Source organism: Larimichthys crocea, chromosome III, assembly GCF_000972845.2.
Source record: "Larimichthys crocea isolate SSNF chromosome III, L_crocea_2.0, whole genome shotgun sequence".
In the NCBI taxonomy this organism is placed as follows: Eukaryota; Metazoa; Chordata; class Actinopteri; family Sciaenidae; genus Larimichthys; species Larimichthys crocea.
The window spans coordinates 28693870-28719574 of NC_040013.1; the positions used below are offsets into that span (position 1 = coordinate 28693870).

At 40.6% G+C, this 25705-nt stretch overlaps 3 protein-coding genes across 5 annotated transcripts in view; 2 read left to right on the forward strand and 1 right to left on the reverse strand.

Moving 5' to 3' along the window:
- The first annotated feature begins 460 nt into the window (after window positions 1-460).
- atp6v0a2b (ATPase H+ transporting V0 subunit a2b) lies at window positions 461-11766 on the forward strand. Its single transcript, XM_027277921.1, has 19 exons — window positions 461-562; window positions 955-1052; window positions 2121-2258; window positions 2390-2487; window positions 3273-3399; window positions 4885-4967; window positions 5065-5158; window positions 5803-6015; window positions 6394-6544; window positions 6993-7132; window positions 7253-7410; window positions 7511-7601; window positions 7973-8091; window positions 8194-8404; window positions 8522-8641; window positions 8763-8882; window positions 8973-9090; window positions 9901-10072; window positions 10181-11766. The coding sequence occupies exons 1-19, from the start codon at window positions 547-549 to the stop codon at window positions 10281-10283; spliced, it is 2370 nt and encodes a 789-aa protein (XP_027133722.1). The 5' UTR covers window positions 461-546; the 3' UTR covers window positions 10284-11766.
- Window positions 11767-14855: 3089 nt separating this feature from the next.
- rhbdd3 (rhomboid domain containing 3) lies at window positions 14856-18095 on the forward strand. The gene is made up of 5 exons (XM_019274630.2): window positions 14856-15376; window positions 15464-15847; window positions 16404-16530; window positions 16622-16876; window positions 16974-18095. The coding sequence occupies exons 1-5, from the start codon at window positions 15214-15216 to the stop codon at window positions 17140-17142; spliced, it is 1098 nt and encodes a 365-aa protein (XP_019130175.2). The 5' UTR covers window positions 14856-15213; the 3' UTR covers window positions 17143-18095.
- Window positions 17781-25705, reverse strand: part of emid1 (EMI domain containing 1) — a 52957-nt gene continuing 45032 nt past the window's right edge. The window contains exons 10-17 of one of the 3 annotated variants that reach the window (XM_019274606.2): window positions 23413-23502; window positions 22821-22873; window positions 22678-22740; window positions 22537-22581; window positions 22258-22302; window positions 22060-22071; window positions 20131-20215; window positions 17781-18750 (exon numbers count right to left, since the gene is read on the reverse strand). In XM_019274606.2, the coding sequence (XP_019130151.1) occupies window positions 18617-18750; window positions 20131-20215; window positions 22060-22071; window positions 22258-22302; window positions 22537-22581; window positions 22678-22740; window positions 22821-22873; window positions 23413-23502 (527 nt within the window). In that variant the 3' untranslated portion in view covers window positions 17781-18616. Of the gene's footprint in view, window positions 18751-19856; window positions 19948-20130; window positions 20216-22059; window positions 22072-22257; window positions 22303-22536; window positions 22582-22677; window positions 22741-22820; window positions 22874-23412; window positions 23503-25705 lie in introns of all 3 variants that reach the window. The other 2 variants (XM_019274612.2, XM_019274619.2) reach the window with 2 other exon arrangements.

Sequence of the window (25705 nt, forward strand, 5' to 3'; positions counted from 1 at the left end):
CTAACTTTTAACCCTGGCTAGGATTGTCAGATACTGTAAGGCTGGAAGATTTGGCTTTTTTTGGTTGACAAACACAAACATGGTCAATCACTTTTTGCAGTTGTTGCCCCCCCAGGGATTAATAAAGTATTTCTGATTCTGATTCTGATAATGAAGCATTTGAACCTTTAAGGACATAACTGCTGGTGTTATATGTCTTCAACTTCAAGTCAACTTTATTATCAATGCTGCCATATGTACAGGACATACGGAGAATTGAAACTGCGTTTCCCGCTTATTATTGATATTTTATACTGGTGTTTACCTATTTTTTTTTTGGGCCCCTGTCAGTCGTGGGCCCTTGGATTTGTCCTAACTTTTCCCCCCTATACGGCGCCCCCCTGCCTGTACAGGTACTCACGTGTAATGTTTATGACAAAGATAATGGTACGGTCTTAAACTGTCTCGTTCAATTCATGATTCATAATCCGTCTCTTGTTTCAGCTCAATCCCAGTGTGAATGCCTTCCAGCGAAAACACGTCAACGAGATCAAAAAATGTGAAGAGATGGAGAGGATCCTCGGTAAGCATTATACTTATCTTCAATACAAAGCTCACCAGCACGTCTCCTTATCTGTTTATTGAGTTGTTGTTAAGATCCGGGCAGGGAATACTGTCTTTTTGTCTCAGACAGCAGGAAAACAAAGCCGTGATAGTACTGAAGAAGCAGGAGCAGGAGCATATAAAGCCACAGAAGGCCTTCTCACTCAATTGAATTGAAAGCTAGTGACCCTACAGTCATGAGAAATGTCAGCTGGTTGTAGACGTGGTTGAATGAAATGCCATTCTTTGTTAACTAAACCCTTTTATTATTAGGTTAAGAGAAGAAAACGACACACTGTCAGACTTTGCTTCAGATTCAGTGTTGGTGAAAGTCTTTATGTTTTTGAATCGGTATGTTTTTTTTTTTAACAGGATACCTTCTGAGGGAAGTCAAGAAAGCAGATATTTCACTACCAGAAAGAGACGTGAACCCAGGGGCTCCTTTACCCAAGCATGTCATGGCTATAATGGTTAGTTACTCGCTCATCGGCTTTTAATTTAATATGTTGATGGAAGATGTCACAGCGACTAAATGAATGCAGACCACAAAATCATAATTCTTTCTGCTCTCGGCTGTGTAAAAATCAGTACAACCTTGTTTCCAAAAAAGTTTGCATGCTGTGTTAAATGTAAACATAACAAATGTTGTTGACGTGAAAAGCAATGAAAAAGTCTATTGTTTTAACAGTTTGAGTTTGAACCCGGTCATGTTTACCACTCTGGGAACTGAGGAGACCAATTACTGAAAGTGCAATGTGTTCACTTCATGTAGGATTTCAGCTGCTCAACATTTTCAGGGTCTCCTTTGTTGTATTTTATGTGTCATAATGTACTAAAAAAAATTGAATAGGTGACAAAGTTGGGACTGCAGGCAGGCACTCTCTGACTGTAGAGACAAAACCTGCATGTATCGTTCAGGATTAATGACGCCTTCACAAATGTGCAGGTTACTCATCATGTCATGTCCATGAATGCACTCCCATACCATCACGAATGCTTGCTTTTGAACTGTGAGCTGATAACAAGCCGGATGGTCCCTCTCTTCTTTAGCCCCGAGGACGCAGCGTTCTTGACTTTCAAACAGAATTTCAAATTTGACAAATTGACTCATCAGGCCTCAGGACAGTTTTCCAACTTCGCCTCAGTCCATCTTAAATGAGCTCGGTCCCACAGAAGGCGGCAGCGTTTCTGAATCTGGTTTACATACAGTTTCCTCTTTGCATGGTCGAGTTACAGCTGTCATTTGTGTTGGAAGGTTCCTCAGCCCATGTAGTGATGTCCACCTCAGAATCATGTCTGTTTTTGATGCAGTGCTGACTGCCTGAAGATCACACATCCAGTATTGTTTTTTGGCCTTGTGCACAAAGATTTTGTACTGTAGACAATATAACCCTCAGATTCTTTGCAATTTTACATTTTACAAACATTATTTTTAAATTGTTGCACTATTTGCCAGAGTAGTCTTTCACAGAGTGGTGAACCCCTCCTCATCTTTACTTCAGAAAGCTATATTATGTTATCACTGTGTGTGTTCACAGGAGCAGCTACAGAGGTTAGAAGTAGAGTTAGGTGAAGTCACCAGGAATAAAGAGAAGCTCCAGAGGAACCTACTGGAGCTGACAGAGTACACACACATGCTGCGCATCACCCGCAACTTTGTACAGAGAACTGCTGAGGTTAGTGTCATTCTGTACGCCCACACACATGCACACGTACATCCTGTTTATACAGCAAATAATCATTCTTTACAATATGGAAATTAGACTCTGCTCTTTGATTCGATTTTCTTCTTCTTCTTTACTTTTAGCGAGAACCCCTACAAGTCCAATATGAGGAGTTTCCCTTCCTAGAAAAAGACACGATGATGGACTACAGCAGCATGCAGAGGCTAGGAGCCAAGCTGGGGTGAGGGATAAAATTCTGCTCGCCAAATCATCATTATGTTTATGTCAGTGTATGTACAGTTGCTGCTACATAGTTTTCTGTCAATATTCACACTTACAGATGCATTTTGTGCACAGTGTGAACAATAAATTCACAATTAAATGCAGCTCTGTCTCACATGTTACTCATGTTGCACCATCATCTTCAAACTTAATCTGTAATAAGCTCATCCAGTCATTTCATTCAGCCTTAATGAACTCAGCGGCGTGGGAGTCTTTTGAACTTGTGACTTCTTGTTGATGTAAATGAACTCACCATGCGGCTGCTCTGCAGCATCGACAATATCACGGCTCCAGCAGTCAGCTTGTTATGATGTTCAGTTGAGCATAACGTGACATGATGTAAGATGATGATGTTAAGGTCGGAAAAGAAGAAAAAAAAAAACCCGGCACGGCATCACATGATTTTTACACATGACCATCTCCCTCATCCTTATCATCCAAACTCATTTACCCAGATGACTGCTGGTTTTGACTGTTAATTATTTGGATATTTTGAGGCTGTGAGCTTCAGAGTTTGACTGTGTGTGAAGATGTTAGTGTAAGCAGTGGTTCATGATATAATTTCACATGGAAATGTTTCTCTTGTGATGCAGTTGCACAAAAGAGGACATCTTTGAATTGAATGGAAATGTAAATTGTACTATTTTATTAAAGGTTATTGTAAATTTTGTCCTCATGTCAGCATTGTGATAAGTAAAAAGTTAGATTTACTTGTTTGTGAATGTTCTCCTCTTTCTCTTGCAGTTTCATTTCTGGACTTATTCAGAGAACGAAGATCGAGGCTTTTGAGCGTATGCTCTGGAGAGTATGTAAAGGCTACACCATCCTCAGCTACGCCGAGGTCGAGGAGTATCTGGACAGTCCTGATACGGTAAATTTCTTAAAGCTGACATTGTCTGGGATTTGGACTCAATTTTAATTATGTGTGTCATGCCTTTACGAGACTGAAAAATCAATAGTGAAGTCAGAAGAAATATTTGCATGAATACATATTTTGCCTGTATCTCACACCCTAAGTTGGCTTTGTTTTCTGGGAGGAGAAACCTGAATGTCAAAGATAACAAACTTGACTGATGTAAATTTGATTTATGTGCTGAAAAACACTTAGAGCCTCTTCCAATAGATGCAAGTAACGGCAGATTGTATCTGAACTTCTGTGTTTTGTAGCTGAGATCAAAATTGATTTTCAGTGGAAACGAATTGAATTGAATCATTACTCCTGTTTGTGTATTGTTGCCACAGTGGAGTTTATTAAGAAACAGTTCAGCGGACAGTTTATTGTAAATCACAAAAAAAGGGGGAACATACAGATTCTACATTTAAATTCAGATATCTGTTTAAAGAGATTAGTGACAGCACTAATCCACTTATCTATTTCCTCAGGCATGCAGCGCAGTGACTGATCAGTAATGGAATGTCAGGACATATTTTCACTGATGGAAAATCAGTCAAATTTACAAGCAAGTTTTAACGGCAAAGCAGAGCAGTCGTGCTTCTTCAAAAACTTCATTAGTTTAGGTTCTTGGGATGCTGTTCCCACCCCAAGAACTTGAATCTCAAGTATGGATGGGAGTCAAAAACACGTTCCGGTTGGTAACTAGTTCCAAATGGTCTTTTTCTTTAGATTCGTACACCCTCGAGTGTGTCAGTCTCTTTCTTAGTCAAATATTTTCTCATTTTATTGATATTAGATCATGATAGTATGTTTCCACAGTTAGCTTTCAGGTTAACCAGTTCCCAAATTAAACAGTGGAAAGTTTGCAGACCTGTGTAGGTCTACTTATTTCCACACTAAAAATTGCTCAGGAACCAAAAAGGGAAACAATAAAGTATCGGACCAATAAGCAGAATCGATAATGGCATTGGTGTCAATAAAATTTCATTTCCCATCCCAAATCTCAAGTGCTTTTCAGTTTTGTTTTGGTAATTAACGAATAGACTTTCTTACCTTTTCATTCATTTTTATAAAATGTAAAAACCTTAAACTTACACTTTACCCGATCGGTCACATCAGTAGGTATTGTGATATTGAGAGCTGAGAGCTCCTCTTGTGTATGTAAATGTGGTGGACAAAGTATTAGAAACACCTCTCAGTATAATGCAGTCCAGTTTAACACTACTGCAAACGACAACCTCAATAATAAACATAACAGTTAAATTACTACCCTTCTGACAGTGTCAACAAAAAACTGAAACATTTTTGGCTTTATAAAAGATGATTTTATGGCAGAGTTGCTGCATTGGATCGCATCAGATTGTACCTCATGAACTGGTCGGTCAGTATATCTGATTTATTATCAGGGGAACATCTCTTATCATTGATAGACTTCCTCTTCCTCTTATTTTCTGTCTGCAGGGTGAGCCTACCAAAAGTGTGGTGTTCTTGATTTCTTACTGGGGAGACCAAATTGGCCAGAAAGTGAAGAAGATCTGTGACTGGTAATTATTCCACAATACTTTGTCCTGACATCTTTTTCTTTTCTTTTCTTTTGTTGTTAACTCTTTGTTGTGCATAACATACTTTTTACCTCCATAGCTACCACTGCCACTTGTACCCCTATCCCAGTAGCAACGAGGAGAGGAATGATGTTGTTGAAGGACTAAAAACTCGCATTCAGGACCTGCACACAGTACGTCTTTTATTTTTTAAAGTATCTGATTATGCAGAAGAAAAACTAGTTATTCTGTCTGTCATTCACTAAAGGTTTGCTTTCTCCTTTGTTAAAATATAAGCTAGATCGGTTAAATATGAGCTCTTCTGGTGTTTTCTTTTCCTTGTGGTTGGTTTTAAGTCGAAATGTTGAATTACTTTACATCAAGTTAAAAAAAAATTATCTTTGTTTATTGTCAAAGAACGATAAAACTATAGAACAAAATTAAGAGGCTGATTTATTTTATAAAATATTAATCAGATTTTTCTTCATGTGAATCAGTCCTGGCAGTTACAGGCTTAGTTAAGTTTGAGTCTGGGGCATTGCACCGTGAATCATTTGGTAGCTTTAACCCACTGTGACTGAAAAACAGAATTGCACTCACTCCCTGTAGCACATGACCAACATGAGACCTCGTTTTCTTTTTTTTCTTCACTCTTTCAGGCATGCTTTCTTTCATCCCCTCTCCTTTCTTGACTTGTCTGCCTTGTCTCTCTGCACACACACACACTTTGGTTAAAATGTAAATTTCTCTATGTCAATGTTTGACACAAATTTAACTAATTTGGAAACATTATCTTTTTTATGTACCGAGGGTCCTGTTTATGTCTTACTGTGTTCAGGTACTTTACAGGACGGAGGACTACCTGAGACAAGTCCTGATCAAGGCTTCAGAATCCGTCTACACCTGGGTCATCCAGGTCAAGAAGATGAAGGCTATCTACTATATTCTGAACCTGTGTAGTTTTGATGTTACTAACAAGTGTCTGATCGCTGAGGTGTGGTGTCCTGTCAATGATATTCCCACCCTGCGGAGAGCTCTGGAAGAAGGATCGGTGAGGAAGCTCTTAACAGAGTTGCTCTATTTGACTTTGCCCTCCCTGCAGGCTTTCTTTGTCTGTTCATTTAACCCAGGCAGTTGCTACATGAACTGGGGTATTGTTATAATAAAAGCAAATATTGCATGAAGTCTTTATTTTGTCCTCTTAAGTTAAAGAAAAAGACTTTTTACATGACTTGGCGAGGGTACTGAAAGCCCACTGTTTATTTAGTTTGCAGGGGGAGGAAGTGGACAGAGTGTGTATTTGTGATAAAGAAATACAAAGATGCAGTAAAGTTTCTACAAAGGGTTATTTATCATTTAGCCACAACTGCTGAACCACAAACTGACATTGTATTCAAGTCTTTTTCTTTCAAATGTCTCGATATTTCAGAGAAAAAGCGGAGCAACAGTTCCTTCCTTTGTCAATCGTATCCCCACCAACGACACTCCCCCCACCCTGATAAGGACCAACAAATTTACCTCTGGCTTCCAGAGCATTGTGGATGCCTATGGCGTGGGAAGTTACAGAGAGGTTAACCCCGGTGAGTGGGATCCTTTGTCTTTCCATGATTTTCTTTTTCCTCTCTGTATGTGCGCTCAAGATAAAAATGTGCATGAGCCAAACTTTAAAAAAAAAAACTTGATCAGTTTGGAGATGAGATCATATTTTCTCATGTGACTGTATCAGCAGTGAAAGACGTGACAGTAACACGCAGCAAAATGAAGATTGTGCAATAGTCCCTCCAGCAATACCACACACGTTTTTGAAATTTAATCCAAACAAAGGTGATGAGAACATGGTGCAATTACATTCAGACTCAGAGATTGTTTTTTCCTTCTGTAAGTTTTATGTTAAAGTCTTTCTATAGTCATTTAACTTTTTATTATATGTTATTCTATGCCAACTTATGTTTGTGACAGTTATTTGTGTCTTGAAATTTGATCCTGTTATCCTTATTTCTCAATGTTTTTTCTTTCTTCTCATTTTAGCTCCATTTACAATCATTACTTTCCCGTTCCTGTTCGCTGTGATGTTTGGAGACCTGGGTCATGGAGTTATCATGGCTCTTTTTGCTTTCTGGATGGTGCTCTATGAGAACAACCGCAAACTTAAAAAAACAAGAAACGAGGTAAAGAAGGACTCCAAAGCAACTGTTTGTTTTTTTTAAAACTCATTTAAAAACTTACTTACATAGCCTAGCGTTTCCCAGCGTGCGTGTGTCATACAGTGATTTGATGTGTATTTGCAGATCTGGAACACATTCTTTGAAGGGCGTTATATCATCCTGATGATGGGCCTGTTCTCCATCTACACTGGCCTGATATACAATGACTGTTTCTCAAAGTCCCTTAACATCTTTGGCTCTGGATGGAGTGTAAAGGCCATGTTCACCGCCGGGGTGTGGAAGTGAGTACTTCATGCCAAGAAGGACTTCTTCCATCTACGCATGCACATGTTTGAAGATGTGAGTGTGAAGATGACTGCTGTTTTTCTTTGTGCCTAACAGGATGGAAGGTATCCATGGGAATAATTTTCTAACTCTGGATCCAAATGTTACAGGAGTTTTCACAGGGCCGTACCCTCTGGGCATTGACCCGGTGAGTGGAGAATATTGAAAACTAGTCATCATGAATGACATGAGTTGTCATGCAATACTTCATAAACAGAGAATTCACTATTGGTTCTCATCATTGCTGCATTTTAAAGGTCCTTCATCATATTCTCAGTTACAGTAAAAAGCACTGAAATGTATTATGTCACCAGGATGTGCACTTAAAGTCAGTTTATAGCTACACATGCAAACATTCACAAGCATATTTGTGTGTTTGTGCATACTGTAACTCCAGAAAACAATAAAAAATGCTGATTAGCTTCCTCATTACCACGAAAGTTGGACGTCAATCCTGTCTCACTCAACTTGCTGTTCTTTCCCTGGAGGTAATCTTATACGTCCTCTTTGTTTGTTAAGATTTGGAACTTGGCGTCCAACCGGCTCACGTTCCTGAACTCCTATAAAATGAAGATGTCAGTGATACTGGGCATCGTACACATGAGCTTTGGGGTCGTCCTCAGCACTTATAATCACATGCAAGTATCATTTTTTGTTTTGTTTTTTTTAACCTTGTATATTCATTAATGTTAGATGTTCTAGTTTTTAATACTTCCCCTTTTTTTTACTAACAAAAACAGGCACTTTAGGAAGAAGTACAACGTGTACTTAGTATTCCTCCCTGAGCTCCTGTTCCTGCTGTGTCTCTTTGGCTACCTGGTGTTCATGATATTGTACAAGTGGCTGGTCTTCTCTGCTAAGGACTCCAGACAGGCCCCGAGCATCCTCATCCACTTCATAAACATGTTCCTCATGCAGGGTGATGCTGTGCAGCCCCTTTACCCAGGACAGGTGAGCAATAGTATCAATAAAATCTTATCAATTCCCTTTCCTAAATGTAACTTTCCTGTTCCTAAATGTCACTGAGGGCATTGATAATATAATACAACGTTGTTTTTCTTCCTCCAGAATGGTCTGCAGGTATTTCTGGTGGTCATTGCTGTTCTCTCAGTGCCTGTCTTACTCTTGGGGAAACCCCTCTACCTTTACTGGCTTCACAATGGAAGGCATCGCCTTGGAATGTACAGGGTGAGGGTTTGAATTTTACATCTGCCTGCGAATGTGTGCATAGATATGGAAAAACCGTCCTCGGACATTTGTTTGCTGACTATAAATATCCTAGTCTGACTAGTGTCTCTGCGTGTCTCAGGGATATGAGCGTGTGCGGCGCAACAGTGAAGAGGAGCTCTACCTGCTGAGGGCGCATGACATGGAAGAGGGCAGCAGTCACAGCGATCTCTCCAGTAGTGGAGAGTGCCAGACAGAGGAGGTCAGCACAGCAAAACAACTACACGTTAATCTTGAACTTCCATTCTGATTTTTGTCAGCGATGCTGAGTTTTGTGTTGTTGTTGTCATAGTTTGACTTTGCAGATGAGCTCCTGCATCAGGCCATCCACACTATAGAGTACTGCCTGGGTTGCGTGTCCAACACAGCGTCCTACCTGAGGCTCTGGGCCCTGAGCCTGGCACATGCACGTATGTATGATGGTTTGCTCTCCTCCCCTGGGCAAGCACACACTGAACGCAAATTAGCTTCTTTTATAGGTTCACATTTTATTTACAATATTTACTTTGTTTTTGAGGGTGACCAACTGTTATTATAATGAGAGCGCAGGGCCGAGTTTGTTCCTTTTGTTCAGAGTCTCAAACATTTTCTGTACTGCACAGTTGGAAAGGCCATTACAGCGAGAGTAGTCTTGTGTAGTCCCTCAATGACTCAGCATAGAGTTTGTACACCTGGACACAGTTCACACTGCAGCTTGCTGATCTGCCTTTAGTGAACGACCAGTACTTCACCCTGTAGATCCCCCAATACATTTTCTTATAATTTCATTAATGACTGTCTATTTTATACAATCCAACAGCACTCAAGTGTAATGTAAGAATATCTACTTTCACAGATGTTAGAACATGTTGAAATGTGCACATGCACAGCATTTAATGGTTCAATTCATTTTGCATAATTATAAATTAAATGGAAAAAATTAAAAGAAAGCAGAACCAAACAACCATTTTATCTCTCTAATATGTGTGGATAACCTCGTGTGTATGCTGTATCTATTCTGTTAATATGACCATGACCAAGTCTTTGGTTGTGTCTCCTCGGATTACCAGCACAAAACAACGACAGTCAAAACACTTTGCAACCTCGGTCATGGTCCAGGGACATTTATAGGAGTCGAAATCAAAGCCATGGCAGCCTGTGTAGTCATAACTGACCCCTTTGTCTGAGTTTGTTATAATATCCTAAATGCATGGTATATATTCCTTCTTCTGCTTTTACAGAGTTATCAGAGGTGCTGTGGGCGATGGTGATGCGAGTAGGACTAAAAATGGACACCACCCTCGGAGTTTTATTCCTGGTGCCCGTGTTTGGCCTGTTTGCTGTTCTCACTGTGTCTATCCTCCTGGTTATGGAGGGTCTGTCTGCATTCCTTCATGCCCTCCGGCTGCACTGGTAAGATAACAGTAAAAGCTGAAGTACTCTTGTCTTTAACCGGGCCAAACTGCTCTGAATTGTCTCCGTCTTTTTATATTGAAAACAGATGTTTGTTTCCTTCCTCAGGGTGGAGTTTCAGAATAAATTCTACAGTGGGATGGGAGTCAAGTTTTGCCCCTTTGCTTTCTCTCTCCTGCCCTCCAGCGCTGAGCACGAAGGCTTACTGTGAAGAGACTATCTGGTAATTCTGTTAGATGGTGAACGGAGCCAAAACAAACCAGCAGGGTTACAAAGATTTATTCCAGAGATGTCATGAGGTGATTTTTGTTTTTTCTTTTCAGCTTTTAACAATCTGTCATGTAAAAGAATTGTATGGTGAGTTTCACAAACTTTGTACTGAAATAGGCTGCCCTACCAACAGTTTGAAGAACACAAACAACACAGAGTGTGCTTTTGAGAAATTACTTTTTTCTTATTGCAGATGTATCAAAGGGTTATTTTGTACCAGGATGAACGAGCTTCACTGAAAAACATTTTGTGAGGCTCAAATCTTACTTCATCCACCAAACTGAGAGTAAATCAGGTACACAGTTTTAGGTTTTGGTCCTTTCATGGGATTTGCTGATTAAAAAAAGATGAAATAACATCAAACTTTTCTTCTTTGAATGTTTAAGAAAATGATCTTTATTTATTTTTGGTTTTCTTCCATTTCTTTCTTTCTGTATCTGTTTTTTTTCTTCTCTCAAAATTCTGGTGTAATTGTGTATTTTGATACAGTTATTCTGACAGATCTGTTTTCCATACACTGGGAAGTCAGCCACATTTCAGTCACATAGTTATTGCTCAACTTGTTTGTTGCACTGACTGCCTTACAGAGTCCAACCAAATGACAGCATACTGTATGATTCCCTTGTATAAACACTGCGAAGGATCTTTGACTTTTCAGTAGAGAAAAGTGCTCGGGGGGCGGGGGGTGGGCAGGTGCGTGATGAGATGTATATACTTTTACAGAATTATTTTTTTAATTTATTATATTTTAAAATGCATCAGAATTAAAGATGAATGGAAAACATGATTTTTACTGTTATGCAGTCACAGTGTTGCCTACGCGTCTGACACTTTCAGTACAATTTAACATTCCATGCGTCGAAAAATCATCCATTTGTTTACTCATTAAAGTGTCCCGAATCCACATTGAACACAGTGGTTCAACTGTATTAAAACTTCAGGAGAAGATTAAATGATGTATTTAAATCAGGCATTCATAGTATTTTCGAATTTTGTGGATTTGTTAATACTGTGTGGGATTGGTATTTTTTCTAAGGGAAGGAGTCTTAACTGTCGTCATCATCACGTTGTTGAGATGTCTGCACTTTTTTGCTACAGTAACATATTGTCACACATTTATAAAAGTCATGATGACCTTGTCAAGTTTTAACATTGGAACAATGTGGAGTCGAATCTTGTTGTTACAAGTGGCAGTCGCTGTGTTATCGGGGGAGAGTGATGTTTGATTATCATTAACATTTAACTGTTGTTTGGGTTGTTTGAAGGGATGTTGTGGTTTCTTCTAATGCAGCCATTCATTTTAATATTAAGAACTGTCTTTTGTTTTCATTGACAGACACTCCATGCTCTACTTCTTTTGAAAAAAAAAAATCGTCTTTATGTCAATAAAAAAATGTTGTTTTTTGGAGTTGTTTCCCTCTCAATGCCTGTCATTTTTTATTATATCTGAGTTTAAACAAGCAGTGAAGTCAACACCATGATGTTTGAACCACTTCATGTAGCAGTTTCCGGTGTTTAAGTTGTTTAAAAGCATTCATTGTATGTCGTAACGACCACATTTTAAGCATTGCTTTTTTAAGTTGTGCCTTAAATCAAATTTTCACACATTATATATGAAATGTGTACATTTCTAATTCATAAACTGAGCATTGATATGTGAATTAAACCAGCTGATCAATGATTTATCAAATTTAGTTCATTGGTAAGTGTTCACACTCTCTGTGCTCATGTGTTCATTTGTACCAGTGATGTCCGGTGTCAGACATTTATTTTTATTTTTGTTAGAGGAAACAAAAACACTGATACCTCTGACAGATTTTACAGAAACAGAATAGTTATTAAAGATTGTACATGATTTTAAAAATAAATCGTTAAACATTCTCATAGAAAACTAGATAGGATCCATCACCCATCCATTTTCTGTAACCACACTAGATGGCAGCAATGCTGAGCTCTTCACACTGAGCCGTAGCTCCAGAGATTTCTTTTTAAAGTGCCAACAGGCTCAATGGGTCAGGATCTTTCAAGCCTAAAAGTCTATTTCTATTTATTAATAAAGCATGTTTGCAGTCCGATAATATTTGATTTTTCGCTTTCTTTAACAAGATATTTCAGAGGTCTGTTCATTCTTACAAAAGGACAGTGGGTGCTGAATATTTCTGCTGAGGTTGTAAGGGGAATGTAAGCTGCTGCATACAGTGGAAAATGTACCACTGACCCGAAGCTGCTAAAGTTTTCCACTTTCCACTTTTTTTCAGCTGCTCTCTGCTGTATAGGTAGCAGTGTTTGCTTTATCGTAACTTTTAACAAACAGATCTAGTGCAGCGCTGAGTAATAGAGGCTGCTGAGGTCAGCATGCCAAAGCACAGGTAAAGTTTACTCTAAAAAATCAGACAGCCCTGGAGGATCTGGCAGCTGGTGTGGCAGTGAGGTCACAGAAATAAAAGCTGCAACAGTTTTTGAGCCACAACACATGCAACATACATCATGTAGCCTGAGTTGTGAGTGCAGCTGTAATCAGGGATGTACTGACTAGACTAAAATGGGACTAATTATAGATGGAAATCATCAAAAGGCAAACCATCAGCAACATGAACATGTGTTATATTCACTTAAAAGTCCTTATGTGAGATCACTGGCATGCTTCTCATGATTTGTAGTGTAAAAGTGTGAATGGCAGAGTAAAGGTCAGAGAGCCCCTTTCTCGGCTTTAACTGGTACGACTATCATAAAGAGTGAAGATCTGGACATGTTTACGAGCAAACACAGCAGGGGAGAAATTGTGTTTCCTTGCTGAAAAGAGGGAAAGAATGGTGTGTTGTTTAATGAACCTACACATCATATGAGTGAGCGGACAATAGGAAATGCAGCTTTTTCTGTTTGCACAGTAAAGAGGAAGGAAGGAAGTTATGGAAGCAGGAGAGTAACTGCTTAAGAAATAAGAAAAAAAAAATCCTCTGAATGGAGCCGACCCCCGTCTCCTTCCTCAGAGGTCAAATTATTTTCAGCTGCTTGTGGCTGGAGGGATTTACGTTAACCCTAAACTGCTCCAGTTCCTGCTTGGCACCACTGCTTGCACTGAATGGCCTCATAAAATGCCAAGGGTGCCCCTGAAACAAAAAAAAAAACCTCTGACACATCATATTCAAGCTCTCCCCCTCCTCCTCCTAAACAGTTTCCATTTGTTGTGATTGAGAGCAGGTGGGCTGTACTCAGTATCATTCAAGAGCATGCACTGTTTGCCACTTTCTCCTTGTAGTAAAGGGGGCGATTAGTGCCAGTTTGAATGCCCAGTGAGTGTCAAAGTGTTAACACCACCCCTCACTGGTTGAGAACTTCACTTAAACTTTAATGCACCAGCCAGTTGCATGAATACTCTGTGCAGCCTCTTTAGTAGCTGCTGAGACTCACTCACTGCTTATAGGGGCCTGAGAGGTGTAGTCACCCCAACCACAGATATACATCTTGGGCTCCAGATTTGGTTGCAGCGCCAGGTGTTTAGTTTGGAGCAGGACCGCAGCCCTGTGGTTTGCTGGCTGCTTTCACTGTAAACCTACATGTCCCGCAATACAGCCAGAGGAGGTTACAGTAACCTCAACTATTCTCCCACCGCTGTCCGCCTGGGCACTGATGGCTTTGACAGAGGCTCCAGACAGAAGCTGCTAAAGCATAAACACATCTTAGATGCATAATCTCTACTGCAAATGTAAAAGGCATATATATATATATGTGTGTGTGTGTGTGTATATATGTGTATATAACAGTGCAGTGATGAGCCATACTTTATGGACTTTTAAATGTAACTTTTCAAATCCAGGAGGGACAGGACTTAGCCACAGTTTGTTTTATATTCATCACAGCTTCTGTGATTTCAGGGAGAAGGAGTGGCAGCTTATAATTAATTTAGACCAAAACAATGCTGACCCCATGAGCACACCTACCATGCACACAGTTCATACCTACATTACCTGTAGTAAGTATGGAGTATATTGATAGTGTGGTTAATAATTTTTATTTGATTACTTCCTCTATCACTGGTAAAAACAACTTGTTGTGTAGTTACATTTTTGAATGTGTCACATTTTAAGCCTGGCCTTTAATAACTTTTATATTTACTTTATTCAACTTTTATTTCACGTAACCTATTTATATTCTGGGTTATTATTAGCCTATATATGTTTATTTATTGATTAAAAGAGCTGTGCGTCTTTGGACATGTCCACCATGTCCACTGTTTGTAGTTTCTCAATTGTCTGCACCCTCACATTCAACATTATTATGACTCATGGCTGAAGACCCCTGTAATAAGTGATCTAGTCTGATTCACTTCTCAGCTTTGCTCAGCGCATTTTGTTTTTAGTGTAACACGGTAATGTGTCCAACACGTGGCGCTACTGCTCCTTCACTCCTTTTGCCAGCGAAGAAGACAAGACGTAAACTGCCTAAAAAAAACTCGCTGTTAAATATTTTTTAATTGATTTTATTTTTATTAATTATTATATTGTTATAATATAAAATTATTTAACTACCGTAAAACTCGTAGAAGAAGAAGACATTAACAACAACAACAACAACACAACGTGGTGACGTAGTGCGGAAGTGGGCATCTTCTCATCCCCCTCTGGATGTTTTCACGCCGGTGTTTTTCTATATTTAACAACATTTATTTTTCTGTATTGAGGACACAGTTGTTGCTAAACTCGTAGGCAGCTCGTACGAGTGCAGAGAGGCTTTGAAAAGACACATTTTTAGAGGGTTTTAACAAACAAACAGTGTTACATGTGGGTGCTTACTCCATTTATCGGACACAGATGCTTGTTCAGCTGGATTATGCCCCAAAAGGACAAGTGAGTGAAGAAACTTAAATAATAATGCTGGATCGTATGTTGTCAGTGTGGTTCTGGTTCGGATCAGATCGGCCTGGCTTCTGTCTGGGAACATCTTTACTCATAACACTCATGCTGCTGTTGTATACTGGAGGCATCCAGGCAAGTCTCAGCTTAGGTCCAGGTGGAGACTTCCCAAGATTCAGAGGTAACTGTGCTTTTATAGTGATCTGTTTACTGATGTTTCAGTATGTGTGTGTGTGTGTGTGTGTGACTCCCTCTCTCTCCTCCTCAGATGTGTTCCTGTATGCGTTCAGTCATGATGAGCTGCCCTCTCTGCTCATCAGCGTTGCCCTCCTGCTGCTGGTTGGACGTTGTCAGGAGCGTCGCTGGGGGACGGTCGCCTTCCTCGCCCTCTCCATCCTGACACTGATCCTATCACCTCTCCTCTACGGCCTGGTCCTCTTTGTCGGTGGCGGCGAGGCGAGCCGGATCTGCGGTTACTCTGCCATCCAGCTGGCTCTGTTTACAGCACAGTGTCGGCAGGTGACACAGAAGAGGCTGATGAGGTGTTTGCCGGTCTGGTTTCTTCCCTGGCTTCTTCTGCTGATTGGTCTGCTGGTCCTGCCCGGGACACCTGCCCTGCTTCACTTCTGCACAATATGCATCGGACACAACTGTATCCTTTCTCTTGAAAATATGTTCTCCAGCAAACCCACACACACACACACGGGGGTTTGTGACTGCACTTGACATCTGTTTACTCTCCTGTTTTGCTGAATTTGCTGGCCTGAGACCCGCTTACATGTTAGTAGTCAATCGAAATTGGTGACATCATTTCATTTCCAGCTGCCCAAATTCAATACGAGCAGAGGTCTAATCAACAAAAGTAATTGGGAACATGTGTGTCTGTGTGCAGGACTTGTAAAAAGGCAACACATTTAATTGCCCCCTGAAACAGCGGGCTGTTTTTTTCTTACTGTACTTAACCATGACTAATAACCTTCCTAATTATCTTTTATCCCTGGACACCCTTTCATGTGTTTTTTATTTTCAGGCCTTGTAATGAAATTAGGAAAAATCATGTAATCGTCTAGATGAACCGTGGTTTGAGGCTTTGAGCCAAAGTCTGTCCTCCCTTCCTCCCTGGATCTATAATGAGGCGTATTTCCTTCTTTTCTAACATGATGGTTTTCTCTTAAATCTATTTTTATTCTACTTAATTTAGCTCTCAGATCATCAGTCCTTCATTGGGACATTACAGGAGCTGGAGGAGTCCAGGATCTTGGATTTAATTCCTGATTGGGCGTATATTCCCACATCAGCCCGGTTGAGTTTGCCCACCTACACTACCTCACAGAGGTGTGATTCATCTCACTCACATCAAAGGTATCACTCACACCCACCACCTGCATGCAGGATTTGTCGTTTCTAACTTCATCTCTTGTCACAGATCTAGATCACCTCCTCAGAGGATGCCCGTGGATCAGGCAGCTGCTCCCCCCATGAGGGATCCGTCTGTTTTAAACCACCACCCGTGGTTGGATCCAGCGCCTCTCTGGAGGATGGGAGAACCTGCTGTGCAGTCTGAGGCTGAGGTGCTGGAGGAGGAGATGCTAAGGGCAGGGATACTGGCCTCGTTACAGGATGCTCCTGATGTTGCTGATGCAAAAGTAGAAGTGCCTAAATCATCAGTTTCCTCTCTGCGGTTAGTGATAATTTAATGTCATGCTGTATTTTTTGTGAATATACAGATATGTTTAGTTTTGTTCAGAGTTTTCTTAAAGCCTGGTGTTTCCCTTTAGACTCCAGCAGCTGGAGAAGATGGGCTTCCCTACAGAGAAAGCTGTAGTGGCACTAGCGGCCTCAAAACAACTAGATGGCGCCATTTCTCTGCTCATTGATGACAGTGTTGGAGAACAGGCTGTGGTGGTGTCAAAAGGAAAGACTTCCCCGCCACTGCAGAACACCTAGACGGCGTCGACCTCACTCTCCTGGATTAAAACAGTGTTTGCTCTTGTGCAGTAAACTGGATTTATGATATGTTATGCTTGGGTTTTGCTGAGCTTTAATATTCGATTTTCCCCCTGTGGGCCACTTTAGAGCTACTTGATGAACAGACTTCCTGTGGAAAACTGGAGCGTAGATGCCAATTCGAATGCTTTGGAGACACTTTCTGCATCATAAAATGTACATTGGAGAGAGCGGATGTCATTTATTTAAGCTGTAATCATGTTTAATGAATATTGTAATAACACAAATGAAGAGAGGTGTTTTAAAAAAAAACAATGAACATCATTTTATTACACCGATCATCTAGACAGGATTATCTTAACACAGTAACACATTAGCAAGAAAAAAAGTTTGAAATATGAAACGGTTACACGACAGCTTACAAAATAAAACTACAATTGATCATTTTAAATAGTTTCACAATAAGTTTGATATAAGATGAAAATAAAAAAACAAACAGTCTTTTCCATCAGGACAGTTTAAGCAGTTTACCAACACAACAGTGGTAAAAATATGTTCAAGTTAACATTAACAGTTTTGCTTTTTCCTGTGTGTGTGTTTGTTACAGATCTTGAAATGGACATATCGTTATCGTTTCATTTTTTTTTTGTATACTTTGACAGTTTTCGTTAAGATGCAACAAACCCAAATTTAAATGTTGGTGCTTTTTTTTTTTTTTGCACAGATGTAAATGTAAATAAGATAAAAATTTATTAAATCGATTTGTCAGTCTGTACTTTAAGGGGGAAAGGGGGGCACTCACACCAGAAAACTACAAATCACTGTTAGCAACACATATCTCAGTTAGAGTGGAGATGACTTCATCTTTTTAGTGCACTACATAACATTGAGTTAAACAATATGATAGAAGTATAACAAAATTAATACTAAAAGAAGAGGTTTGTTTGTGTACTTGTGTCCTGTAAACTGTACATGCGCAATATACTTAAATAGTGGAATCTCTTCAGATTGCAGTTACATTGTGAAAGCAATACAAACTCAAATCCAGTCTATTTCCTCACATCTGATTTCTCCATGAATCGATAACTCTATATGACCCTCATTGCCCAGAACTCTCTATAGCTCCAGAAGCACCACAGGAGATTCAGATTTTCCTTTTTTCTTTACTCTGAAGCTTTAGTTCTGTTTCCAAACATATGAGACACAGAAGGAGCTGCTGGGTGTGTTATGGAAAGGTAAGTGTTTGGTTATGGCGATGGTTTGGGGGAGTCAAACTAGTTCTCAGGTTCCCGATGGTGGAGGACATAGTGGAGTATCAGTGGAGTTTCCCTGAGGTTTCCCCCATCCTAAATCTGATGATAAAGCCCACAGTGGGTATCAGATAAGGTCTAAATCTGTTGAGTGCCGATGAGACCTATAGGAGGGGGGAGTCAACCCAGCCTGTGATCCTCAGGGTGAGCAGGTGGAGGGGGGGCTACTTCCCTCGAACCTTGGTGTCGGAGGACAGAGGAGAAGCAAGTCGATATGGAAGCGCACCTGCTCGCTTATCTCTGTAGAAACTAGGGGAGGCTGTGCCAAATGGTCCATCCCCAGACCCTAGATCAGGCTCTGTTGAAGAAAGACAGCAGTTGGAACGGGGCCTCCCTGTCCATCAGTGTGTGTGTGTGTGCACTCTTTTGTACTAATCCAAACCTACTTTGATGTAGCTGTTAACCTGGAGGTGTCAGGAGTGGGTTCTTAGTTTGATTTGACACCAGTGGCCCAGGTTTTATATTAAAATAACAAGTCAGAATGTTTCATGGATGGATCTGCTGTAAAGGAGGTGCATCTGGCTAGTAGAGCTGCAACAATTATTCACATTATTGGTACATTTGTCTGTTTTTTTCTCCTATAAATGAACGGTCTCACCTAAAAATGATGAAAAATAGCAAAAGAACAATTAAAAAAATTGAAGTTTTCCTCACGTTGAGCAGCCAAAAGCAGCAATGCCGACATACAGAGTTTGTGTAGTTTGTCTAATCATTGAAGCTCTACTGACTAGACTTACATACTTTACATACATTGGTACACATTAAGCTACAGAGCATGATTACTATACAAAAGTGACCCTGAAAACCTGAAAATCTTATTTTTCCTTAATAACATTTAAGAACAACAATCACAGTTTAAGTTAAAATACAATCTTAGGTATTGTTGAGTTCATTAAGAGTTTTTAACACTCAAAAACTCAGCTGATCTGCTTCAGCAGGACTGCGTGGGTGGTTTGATCAGATCTGAGTGATGGCCCTGGTGATGTCAGAACTGTCATCTGATTTTGATTCAAATGTTGCTAAATCGCAACTGAGATCCACCCACTTTAAACCAGTGAAAAGAGCACCAAGAAAATGCACAAAAACAGATATCTCATGTGAAATAACCAAAAAATGCACCATGTAGGACCACATCTCTCATAAGTAAGAAGCTGATTGAGTAAATATGTTTTCAGGGCCTTTAAAGTCAAATCTACACTGCCATCATAGTATCATACAAGTCATACATGAGGAAACATTTCTAAAAGACTACTCTACTTTTCAGTGACGAGATCAACATTCAGCACTTCAGTAACAATTGGTAATCATAAATCTAACGATTCTAACACTCAACACTTTCTAGATGTTGTCATAAAAGGTCAGTGAGGGCCGGCAGAGCTGTGGGTGAGGATGTCTCAGCGTTACCTGGCCAGATGATAGCCTCCAGCAGCGTCACCCTGCGAGCCAGAAGCTCAAGGTCTGCCTGCAAGTCGTGGAACATCTGCAAGCTAATGTCCTATCAGAGAGCAGTGACAGGGGGACTGTGTGAGGGGGTGGAAACACCAGCCTGAGTCCTGGGGCTGCTCGCGACTGTTCCCACACCCTGTCTCAGCAGTGAGGTGCGGTGGGAGTTTGAGTCCCCCCCCCTCCACCTTTGACCCCTGCCTAAAGCTGACCCTGCCTCAGGCCTCCTACTCACCATGAATACCGATCATAGTCTCAAGGATTAAAACCCTCTCGGCTAAGATCTTCAGCGCCTCTCTGATCTGATGTATTCCGTCCCCCTGTGAAGATAGATACAGCCGTCAAGGTAAAGAGCACAAGCCAAAGAAATGCTCGCCAAGATGCAAGTCTTTTTTTTGTTTGTTTGTTTCCTCTAAACACAGTTCAGCAGTTAGAAGGTTAAAACAGTCCACATATCTGCCCAGCACTCTCAGACATATCTGGTCCTTGTATTTCTCCGTATCTCCCTCATTCTCTGGCCATGCTGCTACATGAAGTCAGTCTCTGCCATGCTGGGCTGGGCAACATTATATGCAGCATGCATATTACAGACCAACCTCGTGTCGGTGACATAACACAGCTGGATTACACTTTCCCAGGGTTTTAGATCTGATCATGCCATCTGCATTCATTTTGTTTGCTTGCAGTTAAGCCAGGTGATTATTTTCAGCACCACAGCTTTCATTCTTAACACTGAAAGTTACCCCACCATTACCTCTTACCTCATCTAATTTATGTTTTTCTTTTGTTAAAGAATGAGGCGATGGCTTCATGAGTCATACCTTCAAAATCATAACAGAAGTAGAAAAAAAAAGCAGACAAAGAAGGACCACATGCAGAGAACAGCTGAAGCATTTGGTGCCCAGGTGAGTGATTCCCACTATGAAATGCTCTGATTAGTACAGACAAACCCAGGACAAGTATTATGTTGGAAGAAAAAAGGCAAAGAGTCATACAAGTACTGATTAGGGTTGGTAAGTTTGTTTGTCGCTCCACCACTTTAATTTAGACGGAATGTTGTATAGACATTTATGTTCCTCTCGGGATGAATTGTCATTGTGATCCTCTGACTTTTCATGTAAATCATCAACCAAGATGTTCCCATCAGCTTCAGCTGTAGCAAATGTCAGCATGCTTACACAATGGTGAACATGATAAACACATCTGCTAAACATCAGCAAGTTAACCTTGTAAACATGTTAACAAGGGAAGATTTGGGAATTTGGAGCTGCTTTGCCTTCTTTCTGTTGTAACAGCACCGTTTCTCTCATTAGATACATTTTGTAGTTAATTTTTCACATCCAGAAAAGAAAGTTTGTGTGGTGCAGTACTTAAAGATGAGATCATGCAAGGTTGCATTGTGGGATAAAAGAGGATAGCTGTATCCACTCCACTCACATCAGAGCACAACACCTCTAAACCCGACAGGACCCACCACTGACACATATGGAGCGATTTGGCATATACATTTCATACTTTTCATTTCATCAGTCTGAGCTGATTAGATGTGAGGCAGCACTGTTGAATTTAAATAAAAATAATTGTAAAAATTTGCATCCAGATGGATTTTTACTATATTCTACATTCAGACCTGGTGCATGTTGCATTTTGTGTGTTTATATTTATATGTATATGCCAAAGTCAGATGCTGAAAAGGTGACTGTGAAAGGTAGCCATGGGGACAGTAGCTTGCAGAGGGAGTCAGACAGCTTTAGGGTCAAGAGGACAGTGTCGTGACAGGGGACAGCAGTCCAGAGCACACCCCAAGGACCGAACAAAACACAACAAAAACACATTAACACCAAAAGGTTTCACGCACAAAATCAGACAGATATATAACAGCTAAAATTATATATATATACATGTATATTTAAACAAAGACAACATCGTAAAACAGACACTTTATGACCATCAACAGGGAGGAAAGTATGGACTCGAGAGAAAAAGAGATGCAGCTGAACTCCACTTTGTGGCCAATTACAGTCATAAACATGGGGATTGTAAAAAGATCATAACCATAACCTGAGATGTGGGTCATGGTTAGACCTAATTTAGGATTACTGAATACTGACTCATTGAATTGCAAAGTGAACATTGAGTGATGACATAAATAAAAATATCTTACATTTAGATTGCTCTTGTCAAATGAGAAAGAGGTAAAGGAAAAATAAGGGTTAGACAGACACAGAGAAAATATTTAACAAACTCAACAAAGGAATCTTAAAACTTATTTTTTTTTATTTTTTATATTCAATCTAAAACCCTCCTGTCCAGGCCCTGTGTCACCCTGTCAACTATGAACTACCACCTACTACTTTCTTACCGGTAAGCCCTTCTCCCCTGGCTCTCCTTTGGGACCCGGTGAACCCTGTGAAAAAATATTAACAGAAAACACTGATGAAAGCGGTGCAGCAGTTTACTTCAACACAAAGTGCTCAATCTCTCTCTCAGAGATTGCGTTGTGACTGGTCAGTGTGGTTTGTAGTGCTGCTGGTTAGTGTAGTTTACAGTAATATAACCAGCTATGACATATGTTGATGTTTCCCCCTATACACTCATTTACTCCGTAATCCTCAAGGCAGGAAGGGTGGAGGTGGCTTACCGGCTCGCCTCTGAAGCCCCTCTCTCCTTGGTAACCTAAAGGACCCTATAAAAAAAAATTTTAAAAACGAAGGAGAGAGTTTTGTTTAAGGATGTAGATGTAGTTGATGAAGAAAATAGCATCAAGCTGTGTGTTACTCACTCTCTCGCCACGTTCCCCCTTTGGCCCCACAGGGCCCTGCGTTCCAGGGGCTCCAGGTTTACCCTGAAAGAGATTCAGAATGAAAATGATGCATTTGTATTGCAACAAATCCAACAGTGCTAAACCCAGTGAGTAGAGCTTACGTTCTGTCCTGATGGGCCAGAAGGTCCTACTGGACCTCTGGGACCTGGGGGACCTGCACGACAGATGGAAAGATTCATATACATATTCAGTTCCTTTACTCACTATGGAGGTGGAGGAGGAGCTGGTGGTTTTTAAATTGTGTCTAGCCTGGTGAAGCACACTGCGCTCAGCCTGGCATATGTATAGCACCTGTAGGTGTTCATGACTTTATATAGCTTCAGGGTGCAGCACTAAACCAACCCTACTTTTAAAGTGTGGACAGCCACAGCAGAAGTATGTACACGACTCAGCCCATCTTCAGCCACAAGCCCACTATGGTGGAGAGGTCTGCTTGATACAGAGTCCATAAAATGCATTCTGGTGTTATTCATGTTTTATTGTTGCTACAGTGTTAATTAACCTTTGTGTGTGTGTGAACTCAACTTTGAGGGATGTTTTGTATTTGGTCATCTGTGTGCGTCTGCAGGAGTGTGCAGCTGCTGTGTTTTTGTGTGTAAAAGCATTTAAAATAATTGTATCTATCTTAGTGTTAGAGACACAGTTTCACAAACACATTCACATGGAAAAACACAGGTATGGATCAACACTCACCAACAGGGCCGGGGGGACCCTGAGGTCCTGGAACAGGCAACCCTCGTGAGTCATGGAAAGTGTTGGTGTAGAAAGGGTCTTTTCCACGGGCTGAAAAAAAAAAGTGTGTGTTTACTTTCCTGGCTAAGGACAGTGTGTGCAAACAGGAACAAAGCTAATACATATCTACAATCATAATAAAGTTGTACTGTTACGTAACGTAGTGCTGTTCACTGACAATGACTGAAAATCTGATTTTGTAGCCTCACTTTCCAAACATGCTTTATCACTGTATTCTGTTTATATTATTTTGTCATTAACTTGTTGATTATATTTTGTCTTTAAGGGGTTATTGGGACTCAAACTTGGTTCTAGGTATCAGCTTCAGTGTTTTCAATGATGTCAACAAATCCAAAGTTTACTGCCATCATTCTCTTTGCAAAGGCAGGTTTGTTCTGTGGGCATGCTGTACTTCATGTGACGCTATAACAAGCACCACCAACCAACCAATAGAAATGTAATTGTGATGTTTAGGAACAATTTGTATGTAGCCTGAGAGAAAATGCTGCCTGAGAAGTGAACCTGAAGAAGCCTATTATGCACTTTTGATTTAATAAATATGAACTTGTGAAGAATATTGATCTAAGATGTTCAGTGTGTGTTGATGCTGCCTGAGGAGCTCAAGTCAGGGCAGTTGAACTCATCCTCATAACATCAGCATATCCTCCAGAGGGCAGTGTTTTCCAGCCAATACTCAAAAGTTCACCTAATGACTTCAACAGGATTGTAAACTACACTAAAATGTGTTCAAATGCGCTGTCAGTAGTAGATCTAGATTCCACGTTCATTAAAGAAAAGTTACGTAATATCGTATAAAAAAAGCTTTTCATATCCACTGTGTGAACACTGACTGAACATCAACAAGTGAAGCTACAGAGAAAGGAAAAGAGGAAGAGGGTGGTGAACATGTGAGCGATACGGGAAATGTGCGGTCATTGGGTCATTTTATACTGACAGGAAGCACAGATCCAATCACAGCATGAGGCTTCAGGAGATAGAGACGGGAGGATGAGGAGGAGGGATGACGGCCAGAAACATCCTCCAGCTGCCAGAATGTTGCACACCGCTGACAGAAGTGACATCCAAAAACAAAGCCGCTCTCTCTCTCTCTCTTTCTCTCTGTCTATTTCTACATGCTCTCTCTTCACTTCCTACTCCTCAACTGTGTCCACTGCACTACTTCACATTCTTCTTTAGGATCCCTCTCCTGTTCTGCAGAAGGGAATTCCAACCTCCTGAAGCAGACATACAAGCCAAATAAGCCAGTGTTTTCCAAAGGAAGCTCACCACAGAATCCCACCCCCCACCCCTGTACGTTTGATGTGAGAGTAATGGCTCACAGTCTCGGAAATCATCATGCCAACCTCAACATACCCACAGCTTTCCTCCGCCGCTTACAAATCTGTGCGCTGCATATTTTGTTTTACCACTGAATGCTCACACAAAACCCGCCGATGTGTTAACCTTGAAAGAGTCGGTGCACCCCCCCGCCCCCTCAGCTGTCTGAGCAGTGGTCTACATCTGGAAGTTGTTGAGTGACATCAGTGATGGACAGGTTCTCATCCCAGCATGTGAAGTCTGTGTCAACTTCTGACTGTCTCTGCCTCTATTTAATACTCTTTCATTCTGTTCGACTTGGCTGGTAGACAATAAGGAGCAGGTAGCAGTTAAAGGATTATGACCGAAACTGTCTGTTTCTCGTTCCCTTTGTTTCTTTTGTTTATCATTAGTCCTCAAATCTGTGAGAGCTCTCACGCAGCATGAGAGAACATGTCTGTGAGGGATATGAGCGGTTTGAAGAGTTTGTAAAAACCTGCCTGAGAACTGAGGCTTTCATTTAGTTTGTGTACATGCACTTGTACACATCAAAGTCTGTACACAGGCCATTGTGAGTCTTGATTTCTATTTTTAAAAAGTTTCATAAAGTTTTTTTTTGTAGCCCCAGAGTGAAGTCTGATGAAGTAATGTCACTTGAGCCAGCATAGTTTGAATATGAAACAAGCAGCAACCTCTGTAACTGTGAAGGGAGGCCTCTGTAGTGCAGTTCACTTGAGGCTGGCTACAGAACGAGTCAGTCTCCATAAGTCCCCATATTAAAATGTCCAACTTCACAGCAGAAATAAACATGTTTACAGCCTGGTACAAAAACAGTTTTGGTCTCTATAGCTAAGTTCCCCTATTCATGACAACTGTACTGAGTGTGAATTTTTATAGAACTCACCCATTCAGATTATATTAAGGCTTAAAGTTATGC